At 40.4% G+C, this 12683-nt stretch overlaps 1 protein-coding gene across 2 annotated transcripts in view; it reads left to right on the forward strand.

The window, feature by feature from the left end:
• Window positions 1-12683, forward strand: part of fmnl1b (formin-like 1b) — a 37198-nt gene that overhangs the window by 10859 nt on the left and 13656 nt on the right. For both annotated transcript variants that reach the window (XM_082542932.1, XM_082542933.1), the window contains exons 2-11: window positions 1469-1552; window positions 2494-2577; window positions 3436-3509; window positions 3771-3854; window positions 3981-4124; window positions 5107-5194; window positions 5557-5633; window positions 7459-7552; window positions 10329-10403; window positions 12508-12618. In XM_082542932.1, the coding sequence (XP_082399058.1) occupies window positions 1469-1552; window positions 2494-2577; window positions 3436-3509; window positions 3771-3854; window positions 3981-4124; window positions 5107-5194; window positions 5557-5633; window positions 7459-7552; window positions 10329-10403; window positions 12508-12618 (915 nt within the window). The remainder of the gene's footprint in view (window positions 1-1468; window positions 1553-2493; window positions 2578-3435; window positions 3510-3770; window positions 3855-3980; window positions 4125-5106; window positions 5195-5556; window positions 5634-7458; window positions 7553-10328; window positions 10404-12507; window positions 12619-12683) is intronic.

Consider the following 12683-nt stretch of genomic DNA (forward strand, 5'->3'; position numbering starts at 1 on the left):
GTGACTCTCAGAGTAACTCACTGCCAGACTTATAACGGCCTGCAGCAGAGTCTTTAATTATTGAAGATGTCGTCAAAGGGGCTTGAGAGGACCCCGTGCCTGTGACCATGTTGGTTCCTGGAAGATCTCCATATTCACACATTCACATGACTGTTTTTCAACACAGAATGTATCTGTAAATAATTCAGAGCACAGAGAGATCAATGAGAATATAGGTTACTGTGGCAGCATGGTCTGATGCTGTTTAAAAATGAAAAATAACGCACAGTAGGCCTTCTTTCACAAGCCTCTTTAAGAAAGAGCTACAAGGTAGCATGGTAGAATTATATATATGGGTATTAGAGCCATTGTAGATAAAAAATAAATAAATAAATTACAGACCAGAGGATGAGGGTAATCGACTGTGTAAACAACAAAATAGAAGAGCAATGCAGATATCTGCTGTTTAGTGTTGAGTAACACCGCTAAAATGCTAGAATTTGGATGGTTTGTACTACACAATAATGCTGTTCTTCTTTTAAATATGTCATTAAAAAGCCCACACACAGTGGAGAAGTTCAGTTTAGTGACTCCAGCTAGCGGCGGTGAAGCGTAGTACACACTGACCACTTACAAAAGCCTGTGATAAACGGGTGCATTTAAAGTCTCCACATTCTCAGACAAGAAACGCCTCAGTTACTCCAACATCCAACCAGAAGAGCAGTCTGACCACACCTTGCATGTATGTGAGCCATTAGCACAATGATCAATATTAATCTTAAATAGCATTTCTTAAAAAATGTCAAATTGTCCTTTTGTCCTCAATAGAACATGTACCTCACTATTTTATTTTTTATTTATTCATTTTTTGTGGTAATTGCTGTTGCATCATAATAGGCTAAGTATATGAACTGTAACTTGCTTGTGTTGAGCAACATTTACCTAGTTTGTACTTGTAGTTGTTGTAGTTGTACACTAAGAATGCTGAAGTTATTTACTTTGCAGTCTTATTGTAGATTTCAGTGGTGCAGCAGCTCCGACACACCTTTAGGACACACCTTTGTTCAAAATACAAATTAGCATTTGACTACCAAAATGAGTGATTTCACATGGACCTGAGTATAATCAAACTGTAAATGTGGAACATTTATATGATTCTAATGATCGCAGTGTACGCATATGAATGTCTATGTGTACTGTCTGCTCTGCAATGGGGTAAATCCCAGTTATTTTGATTTTCCTATGTTTTATTTTCATTCATCGTTCCCCTGTGGATATCATGTTACACCCTTCATTTGTGTTTGTTTCACATGTCACATTCAACATAAGTGCTCGTACATAAGTGAACCATCAACAGCGTTTGTATCTCTGACTTTCTTTGACTTACCTCTACATAAAAAGTGAACAATGTGAAAAAGTTCTGCAGGTTATTGCTTCCAATCGACAGATTTGACTTTTTAACATTTATTTCATGTGTTTCTGCTGCCAGAACACGATGAATCTTCCTCCAGACAAGGTCAAGATCCTCAGCCAGTACGACAGTGAGAAGAAGTGGGACCTGATCTGTGACCAGGTAGACTTTCAATATTCTGTTCAGGACTTATTTACTTTTTTTTTTTTTATTCTAATAAACTGTAACTGAGTTTTTCTGTTGCAGTGGGTTGAGCTGCAAAGAACAAAAAAGGCCTGCAAGGAGAAGTCTATAAGGCTTAAGAAAATACAAATGTTTCGGAGACAACAGAAAAAAGGAGAAATAAAGATGTTCCTAAAAACATGCATTTCTTATTATTTTATAGTCATAACAGTGAAAGACAAAGATTTTAAAATCCTACAGACCCTCCTACTACTCTACCTGCACACTGGGGTTTATACTCAGCAGGCAGTGATACAGCACAAATTACCACAGCAATGTAAACACTGACAATGAGGTAAATGTAAAGTTACCTCGCTAAGCAAGAGATTCTGCTTTGTAGTAAAGTACATGTTAATAGGCTTGGAGTGTAAACAAACATGAGAAGCCATTAAAGGTAGATAAAAGAAGAAACGTTAAAGGACGGTTTTAATCAATTAATCGAATTGAACTTCTTGTAAGATGACTGAATGCCAAAGTTAAGAAACCAACACAGACTTACGTATACACTAACACAAGGAAGCTCATCAATATTGTACACCACCATAGCAACTACAAGAGAGTCCATAACAACCTGTGTGTTGACGCGAGAGCGATAGATAAACCCGTTGCTGTCATACAGCTTCTCAAGTAAACAGTTTGGCACATTTCAGAAAGTGTCAGTTTTTCGGTTTAACTAAAGGCCGTGAACAGTGAAAAGTGTGTGTGTGAGAACGTAGCCGCTGCATGGCAGTCGAATCATTTCAACCATTTGCATAACTGAGGCGGTGTAATCAGCCTGTTCCTGTGAGACCCCGGCTGAGCTCTGCCCTGCCTTCCCCATCGCTGCAGCGCTGCAATCAAACATAATTAGAGGTCTGAATGTTTCTTTCCTCCATCTTTAGGAGCGCTTTCAAGTGAAGAATCCACCATCTGCTTACTTGGAGAAGCTGAAGAGCTTTGTGGATCACGGAGGAGTCAGTCGAAAGGTATATCGGAGCAAACTCAAATCAAACATTTTAATTTCAAGCTTCTGTTTGTTTTCGAAAAGTAAACATGAACTTCTTGAAAAAGCCTCATTGATTTTAGACCTTTTGATAAAATTCTTGAGCTTTTTGAGGCAGGAAATAGAACGGCACCACAAATATTCTACTGTAAGAAATATTTGTGGGTTGAAGTTGGCCCTGTCTGTTCAGGCAGAGTTACTTTGTGTGCTGTGATTACTGTTCTGTACTTATTAAAAATATTTAGGACACCCCTGTTCCTGACTGCAAATATATCCAGCATTCCTTTATCATGTTATGTAAAGCCAACACCTGGATAAGCCAAGGTTCATAGACTGTAGAGCCTTGGCTATATGTTTGGAAAAACTGAAATGTTTCTATTTAATTCTTTAAAAATAATAAAAGAAAACCTCCAAACTCCTCTGGTTAGTCAGTAGCTATGCAGTGACACACCTCCAGCTAAGCCTTCTGGCAATATGCAGTCTTTTTTCATCACCTGTAATCTAAAAGTATTTCAAATATTGGTATTTCAGCTGTTTTATCCAACAAACTAAGTGCAAACTAAATCCAGTCCAGTCCAGTCCATGCAACTAAAAGACCACCTGATAGCTCCGTAGCTCGCAGAACCACCTTTAACTTTAGTAATGTTGTTTTTTTGTTTGTTTGTTTTGAATTATCAGTTTCTCGAACCTGAAAAAGCAGGTTCTTTAGGTGGATTACTTTAAATGGATGAAGAGCAGAGAGGCACATAATGATCAATTACTTAATATATTATAATGAATATAATAAGATATCTTTAAGTATTTTTTTGACCTCATTCTCACCTTGTATATGCTTTATCAGTTTAGGAGACGGGTCCAGGAATCCACACAGGTCCTGAGAGAGCTGGAGATTTCCCTGAGGACCAATCACATCGGGTGAGTCTCTCCCATGTGGGTACAATATGATTGTACCATTGATAGAGATAAGAAGCTGATTATAGCACACAAAATTACACCGAAGCAATGAATTCAAATAAAAATGTGAATTCTTCAACCACCTGTAACACATTTAATGAAATATAGTGAGTATTAGCAAAATTACAACTTTTAACTCATGTTTTTAAAACACTTCTTTACTAACTTTTCCTGCCATGCTCTGCCTCTGAGTTACATTTGTTTTGTGTTGTCCTGCTGTAGCTGGGCTCAGGAGTTCTTAAATGAGGAGAACCAGGGTTTGGACGTTCTTGTGGATTATCTGTCTGTCGCCCACAGCGCTGTCACGTAGGTATCAGCTTACAAGATATCTCAGAGCAGTCGCTGCTGAACTGTCTCAGCCACACAGTCACTCACTAGTCCAAGAAGGTCACAAAATTTAATTAACATTACTTTTTATGGTGATACTCACAGGTATGAGGTGGAGACTGTGGACAACGGCACGCTGCCCACAGACAAAGGCAAAACTACTGACAAACCAGGGGAAGATCTGAAAAGAAGTGCCAGCAACTCACCCACACACAGCGCCTTGAAGGGTGGCAAGGCCTTCACAGTCAGGTACAGTGTGACAAACACCAAAAGCACAGTGATAAATTTATGGGCTACTTTAATTTATTTCATTATTATTACATTAAAATGACTTACTGATGTTATTGATACTCCGAAAAGTGAGAAAAGTAACATTTTAAACTGACTTAAGTGTTTATCCAAAAACAAGTTTTCTAAAAATAGACACATGGCCGAGGGTATATCGACAGCACGCCCATGATCCACATCTCACTGCAAAACTTGTTAAGGATTTCTTAAAGCTGGCTGCAGGGACCTATTTCCATTCAGCTGATGTAGTCGTAGGAGCTCATTCTCAACCCTGGAGACTCAATTAGTACCACTTTAAAAAGCTGCCGATGTGGCTAATTTACACGTAAAGTGTCCTTTGGAGTGTGTGCTGTGATGCGCTGTTTTAATGCATAAGTGAGAGTGATTGGTCACTCCTAACAGGTCATTTGGGAATGAGCAGGGTCACATGCTTTTAAACTCAAATCATGATCTCCTCCTAGCCTTCACCTTCAGCAGCTGCAGACGTGTCCTTCTTATCTTTCTGATGGGAAGTGGCTGCATTCCTCTCATAGCGAGTACGCCTCCTTACGTAGGTGTTTGGGGTCCTTTTGTTCAGACGGGGTGTGCTTAGGTGTGAATGTGAAACATGTCGCTAAGTGACGCAAAATACAATTATGAGAGCATGCTCTCAGTGGTTTTGTTTTCATCTGGTGAATGATGGCTGGCATGAGTATTATTTGAAGTATTTACTGCAGAAGTTTTTGAGCTTCTTAAAACAGAGTCTGCAGTTTCTGACGATGGACTTTATTTATTTATTTATTTCTAAATTAATTCATTAAGAATTAGTTGGCACATTCTTCTAAAAAAGTGGGTAAATGGGTAATAATTATTGGCTTTATTTTCAGTGCTATTCTAGGTCTTATTAAAGCGGCTCTTCAGTTAAGCCTCAGTTAAACCTGGCTGATTTACCTCTCTAAAACAGAAAAGCCTTGAGGAACTCGCGTGTTGTGAGCCAGAAAGATGATGTTCATCTCTGCATCATGTGTCTGCGTGCCATCATGAATTACCAGGTATCTAAAACCACTTACACACTATGTATTATTGTTATTTATTAATTGATCCTTAGAGTTTAACTTTTATTTCCCATCAGTCATTCTCTAAAGATAGCAAAAAATGTCAGAATAGGTAATGTAATTTTTTCATGTTGATATTCACTTATTATACACTTGTCCTTTGCTGTTTTAAATTCATATTAAGAAACAAATGCCATATGTAAGGTCAGAGTTCAGTTCAATTTTAAAGTATTGTTTCATTTCAGCAGTTCATATTGTTTTCTGGTCCACACAAGAGCCACTTAATCTGGTCATGTTTCATTTCATTCTTTAATCTTATTTGGCAAACTGTTGGCAGATTTTTGTGTTTTTTTACTTAGTCGGGGTTTAACCAAGTGATGAAGCATCCCTCCTGCGTGAACGAGATCACGCTCAGCCTGAACGACAGAAACCCGAGGTAAACACCACGCACAGCCTGAACATGAAACTACAGTGGCTTGCAAAAGTATTCGGCCACCTTGAACTTTTCCACATTTTGTCACATTACAGCCACAAACATGAGTCAATTTTATTGGAATTCCACATCAAAGACCAACACAAAGTGGTGCACACGTGAGAAGTGGAACAGAAATCATACATGATTCCAAACATTTTTTACAAATAAATAACTGCAAATTGGGGTGTGCGTAATTATTCAGCCCCTGAGTCAATACTTTATTGAACCACCTTTTGCTGCAATTCCAGCTGCCAGTCTTTTAGGGTCTGTCTCTACCAGCTTCGCACATCTACAGACTGAAATCTTTGCCCATTCTTCTTTGCAAAACAGCTCCAGCTCAGTCAGATTAGATGGACAGCGTTTGTGAACAGCAGTTTTCAGATCTTGCCACAGATTCTGGATTGGATTTAGACACCAGATAGGTCAGAGATAAAGTTATTGAGAAATTTAAAGCAGGCTTAGGCTACAAAAAGATTTCCCAAGCCTTGAACATCCCACGGAGCACTGTTCAAGCCATCATTCAGAAATGGAAGGAGTATGGCACAACTGTAAACCTACCAAGACAAGGCCGTCCACCTAAACTCACAGGCCGAACAAGGAGAGCGCTGATCAGAAATGCAGCCAAGAGGCCCATGGTGACTCTGGATGAGCTGCAGAGATCTACAGCTCAGGTGGGGGAATCTGTCCATAGGACAACTATTAGTCGTGCACTGCACAAAGTTGGCCTTTATGGAAGAGTGGCAAGAAGAAAGCCGTTGTTAACAGAAAACCATAAGAAGTCCCGTTTGCAGTTTGCCACAAGCCATGTGGGGGACACAGCAAACATTTGGAAGAAGCTGCTCTGGTCAGATGAGACCAAAATGCAAAACGCTATGTGTAACTAACACTGCACATCACTCTGAACACACCATCCCCACTGTCAGATATGGTGGTGGCAGCATCATGCTCTGGGGGGGCTTCTCTTCAGCAGGGACAGGGAAGCTGGTCAGAGTTGATGGGAAGATGGATGGAGCCAAATACAGGGCAATCTTGGAAGAAAACCTCTTGGAGTCTGCAAAAGACTTGAGACTGGGGCGGAGGTTCACCTTCCAGCAGGACAACGACCCTAAACATAAAGCCAGGGCAACACTGGGATGGTTTAAAACAAAACATATCCATGTGTTAGAACGGCCCAGTCAAAGTCCAGATCTAAATCCAATCGAGAATCTGTGGCAAGATCTGAAAACTGCTGTTCACAAATGCTGTGCATCTAATCTGACTGAGCTGGAGCTGTTTTGCAAAGAAGAATGGGCAAAGATTTCAGTCTGTAGATGTGCGAAGCTGGTAGAGACAGACCCTAAAAGACTGGCAGCTGGAATTGCAGCAAAAGGTGGTTCTACAAAGTATTGACTCAGGGGCTGAATAATTACGCACACCCCACTTTGCAGTTATTTATTTGTAAAAAATGTTTGGAATCATGCCTGATTTCCGTTCCACTTCTCACGTGTGCACCACTTTGTGTTGGTCTTTCACCTGGAATTCCAATAAAATAGATTCATGTTTGTGGCTGTAATGTGACAAAATGTGGAAAAGTTCAAGGGGGCCGAATACTTTTGAAAGCCACTGTATACTAAACTATAAGCTGAAAAGTGTACAAGAACTATGGATGTGATTATCTGCGAGGTGTTAGTGTTCAGGACGGACTTTAAATGTCCCGCGTCTTTATTAGACATGGGACTAATAAAGGTATCTTATCTTATCTTAAAGTAGTTGCTGGGCAGTGCATAAACGTCAATCGTCTTTTCAGGACTAAAGCTCTGGTGCTGGAGCTGCTGGCGGCCGTGTGTTTGGTGAGAGGAGGTCATGACATCATCCTCGCCGCCTTTGACAACTTCAAAGAGGTCAGTAGAGTCATTGCAGTGGCTGACAGTCATCACATGTATTTTTGAGGTGTGTCATTGGTAGCTGCCGCTTTAGGAGATTCCTGCTCTCTGTGTGAACATTAATTAACTGAATTAATTTGAGCTTCTGATTGATTTAATCAACATTGGTGAACAAGAAGATGACCAGAAATAAGCTGAGACAGCTTCTAGTAGTAATGATGTGTTTTGTTATTTAATTTTTGAAGTTTTGGCCCTCCATACTAAAACATGCACGTTAGATTTAAGCTGGGTGCTCGCTGTAAAGGGGATTTCTCCACCAGTATCTCATTTAGAGCACGAAAAGTTTAGGATTTTTAAGACTCATATGGATATTTAGTGATTTTAAAATGACTATTTTTTTATTCACATTCATTATATGTAGTTTTTATGAGTTCTTACCAAAATAATATGAACATATAACTTAAAATATAATGGAAAATATCAGTTAATCCGCTGATCTGGCTGAAATTTAAAGTTTAGGTCATTTAGTAAATAATTTGTGCTGCAAAAATCTGCTTTGTTTTCCAATTTTCTGAACCACATATTCATTTCAGAGGTCTAGGGCTTACCTTGTTATTAGGATACATCCTGGATGGACTGCTTATCCATCACAGGTCTAACATAACTATAGCCAATTTAGAATCACAGATTATCCTAAAAGCAGGTCTTTGGACTGATTAGAATCCCAGAGAAACCCCACACAGGAACAAGGAGATCGTGCAAAGCCAACCATGGTTTTAGACCTTCTTTCTGTGTTCAGCAGTGATGACTCATCTCACATTCACACTTAAGGGATCAGAAGCTTAACATAGATCTATGGCACAGCACTCACATACCAGCAGGTTATGGGGGAACCCCAGGTCGAGCTGCCCGCCGTCAGCTGCTCCGTCCAGCTGTTCCTCTGCCAAACAACACTGACCGAAGAGGTATAAATATGTGAAACACTTGCTGAGTGGCCTCTCACCTCTCCTTGACCTTCTTCTGTCTTTGATTGAGAAAGCAGCACCTGTTGCTTCCTGTGGCTGTGGAGACAGAAGCTTAAACCTGAACCAGGAGAAAACATTCAGGAAGTCAAAAGCTGCTCTGCAACAAGCAGACACCCATTAAGTATTTCTTTCAGTTGCTTACAGTGAGCTAAACTGACCCCTCGTATTAAATTGCTTCTTTGGTCACTGTTATGTTAATTTAAATATTCAAATTTAAGCACATCTCACATTTGAGCTCATTTTAAATAATGGATTTACCCTGGAGGAGTACAAAACACAGAACAATTTTATTTCAATTTATACTTAAAGAGGATCTTTTCTCTATTTCTCGCTCTGCATTTTTTATTAAAGGATCTGATTACGGTAGCTTTGCATCATTCACAGTTTAAAATAATCCCTATTTCTCTTGTACTGAGTTTGATTGATCTTCTGCTTCTGAGGCCATGTTGTTCGGGGCTTTTTGCACTTGGTTACGTCTCCCAAGGCAAATTAGTCCTGGGTGAAGGGGCAAATGAAGAGTCATTCGGATGATGACATGAAAAACAAAAAATCCAGGATCCAGTTTACCCTGCCTGGCATAGAGTAACCGGGGCACCACCCTGGAGCCAGGAGCAGGCGAGGGGGAGTGCCTACTGGCAAGGCCTCACCCATGGGGCCTGCAGGGCACAGCTTGAAGAGGAGACATGGGTCTGTCCTCCTGTGAATGCATGGATGAATGAATGGATGCCATTCGGAGATCTTTAGATGCTCTGAAATCTCACCTACCACGCAATATCCTTGGGAATTGGTTGGTTGGCCAGTCGTCAAGTTGTTAAGACAGAAAATAAGACCCCTGTCATCTCTAAAGCAGCTCTGTGTGTTCAGGTCAATGCCATTCTTTCATGTTTTGGTGTTTGCGGAGTTTCTTTAAAAAGACTTCTATATACATGTTAAAAAAAATGAAGTGATGAATTAAACACCCGTCCTTTTGTAAACCCTCTGGCTGCATCAGCTTTAACCCGTTTGATTAATGTGGCATTGATTATCAGAGCTGTGACTCGAGTGTCACCGTGAGCGGAGCTTGTCGTCGGTGCCGCAGCAGTGTCGGCATGTGTGTGTGGGCGAGAGCTGGAAGAAGATGGGGAGAGCGATAGAGGCGGCCGGGCGCAGGGCCAGGAGCTGGCTCATGTGTCCCTCAGCAGCAGAACATGGGCTTTGTTTAGGGTTGTGCTGGCTGTTCGATTGGCCTGGTGCATTATTCAGTGGACATGAGTGGGCAAGAAAGGGGCAGGTAGATTACCACACAGCAACGGATGAGACAGGGAACTTGCTGACATGCCAGCAGTTAGGAAAACACAGTCATAAAGAAGCCACGTTTTCTCTGCCAGGAAATCATGCGGCACACAAACACCGGGGATTGTTTACACCTGCAGAGCGAGCTGCAATCATCCTGTGCTGCTTTTATTACAACCATTATTTCTGTTTGTCCCTGAAATGAGCTGAATTTCTCCACAAACAGCCGACAGAGCCTCCTCTCTCTCTCAACGCTGCGCTGTTTGATTAGACCGCATGTTTGCTGAAATCCTGATGCATCGTTACAGCTGCAACAATGTTTCTGTGTGAGCACACTGCCCCCATGTGTGCACACACGGGGAAGGCAGCAAGCTCCAAATCTCCACGGACGTCACCTAGATTTATAAACCTGCAATGGGCACAATAAAAAGAATAAGAGGGTTGAATACTCAGCTGCTGTTTGATCTGATCTTTATTATTATTATTATTGTTTTCAGGTTTGTGGGGAGAAAAACCGATTCGAGAAGCTCATTGAGTATTTCCACAATGAAGAAAGCAACATCGACTTCATGGTAAAGCAGCAATTGCATTCAAATACATGCATGCAAAACACTTTTCAGGTTCACTATGTAATGACAACATATGAACATTTATATGTAAAGTAGAAAACATCAACATAAAAAAGAAAAGTGCACGGATAACAAAAGAACAGGAAATAAAAACATGACATAGAACCAGAAAAAGAGTGTGATTAAATTGGAAGACGACAGGATTTAAATATCAGGTAAATCTATAATGTGAGAGCAAGACTGTGCAGGGCTTCAAAGTAATACGTTTGTTATTCTGAACCTGCTCTATAAGCTGTCCTTCTAAAGTTTTCATGCAACGAGATTCAGCTGATCTATAAAAATACGTCACATTTGTCTTTTTGGCAAATGTTCAGTTTTTTGTCTAACAAGCAAAAGATCCCAGATTTATTCCCAGCAGGAGACACAGATCCCTTTGGGGCAGTGTCAGAAAGAGCATCTGGCATAAAAACTGCCAAATCCAACATGTGGAGCTGCCAGATGTTGAGTCCCCTTAAGCAATTGACAGAGGTAGACAATTCCTGTCATCAGGAATAACGTTTATTCTGTGATCTACCTGGTCAGTCTCCGGCCTCTTAATGAGTGTCAATGTTATCCTCAGGTTGAATAAGGTCAGCTCTAAACTGACATTACTACATCCCTCCAGGTTGATGCTCTGTCAGCGTCATTTCAAAATGAACATTTTCTTTGAATTTGGTGTGCAAATCATGAAAAAAGGCCCTAAATTAAACCTGCTTTTACTCTGCAGTAATAATATGATTTTTTAAAGAAATGCATAATCATCAGGGATGTGAAATTCCCTTGAAAAATGTTTGTGTTTGTAACATCTGTGATTTAACAATCTCTCCTCGTGTCTGTACAGCTGCAGCAGATTGTTGTAAATCATTTGTTGATTGATTGATTAACTGTAGACCTGAGATGGGGCTTCAGTTGGAGTTGACTGGTGGTGTTTTTCTAATACTGGTAACTGCCAGAAAAAAAAGAATAAATCTATTATTTATGTGCACAATTTGCTCTGGGACACAAAAAGTCCTCCTTTGTGTGAGAATTTACAAAAACAAGCTAAAATAATAAAGAATAGGGGTAATTAGTTTTTATAATTGAAAGCTTTCAGGCTGAGCCTTTTGTAAAATGACAGCTTTTCTTTTAATTAGACAGATTGTGTGCAATTATATATAATATGCAGAGTGCTGTGAAGAAGGCTTGTGTATTCCTAAAAGTTTGTTCTCCACTTTCTTTTACACAAGATCAGAGCTATAAGTAGAACAGCTGAGGACGGTAATCCAAAGTCTGCCACGAATTCAGAATTTAATTTAATGATGTCGTAAATTTGCAGGAGAGGCGTTTATTTAAGGTTACTTTAGGAGACGGGAGGAACAAAACTCCTCGACTAATCAACGAATCGATCAGGAAACAAAAAAGAAAAATGCAAACTGCAGCTTCCCGGAGCCCAAGATAACAATCTAATAACTAAAGTTAATGAGTTTGTAGTAACAAAAAGAAACGCAACACAATTTCACCCCTGAGAAGTGATTATTGCTGCAGTTGATTATTGGGAAAAAAAAGAACAATTAGCGAGTTTAGTTTTAACGGTTTTCAGTGTTTCCTCAGTCAGCTGCAGGAGCAGCTGCCAGCTGTCTGGAGCTGTGTTTTAGTCCGCTTGAAATCTGCAGAACTTTTAATTGGCCTCTTTAAACTTAACAAACTCAAAGTGGGAAACTCTGGACAATTACCAACAACTTCACTGAGAAGCAGATGGTCTGAGGTCACAAAATATGCCTTCCACCAAAGTGAACATTACTGAGCCTGTGTGAAACATTTTATGTCAGCGGTACTTGTTCACACGTCGTGTTCTGAAGCTCGTGTCTAATATTGTGCAGCAGCTGCTCGTGTCAGCAGTTTGGCCTCCTCACTTTCATTAGCTCTACTGACGTTCTGCTCTCTGTAAGCAGACTTTCTTTACGTCGCGCGGGTAAACTTTTAAACTTGTAGCCCCTGTCCTGGTGATGGTCCTGGTGATGGTGTCGGACACTGGTCTGAGTAGGTGACGCTGCTTCCTGTTGCACAAATGAATTCTTTTTGCCACCAGGTTGCCTGTATGCAGTTCATCAACATTGTGGTCCACTCAGTGGAAAACATGAACTTCAGAGTCCACCTCCAGTACGAGTTCACGCAGCATGGCCTGGATGAATACCTGGAGGCAAGTGTAAACTTGTTTGCCAAATTAACAGCTTTAAACTTATCTTAGACTCAGAGTCACAGCTT

This window comes from Aulonocara stuartgranti, assembly GCF_965226115.1.
Source record: "Aulonocara stuartgranti genome assembly, chromosome: 8".
In the NCBI taxonomy this organism is placed as follows: Eukaryota; Metazoa; Chordata; class Actinopteri; order Cichliformes; family Cichlidae; genus Aulonocara; species Aulonocara stuartgranti.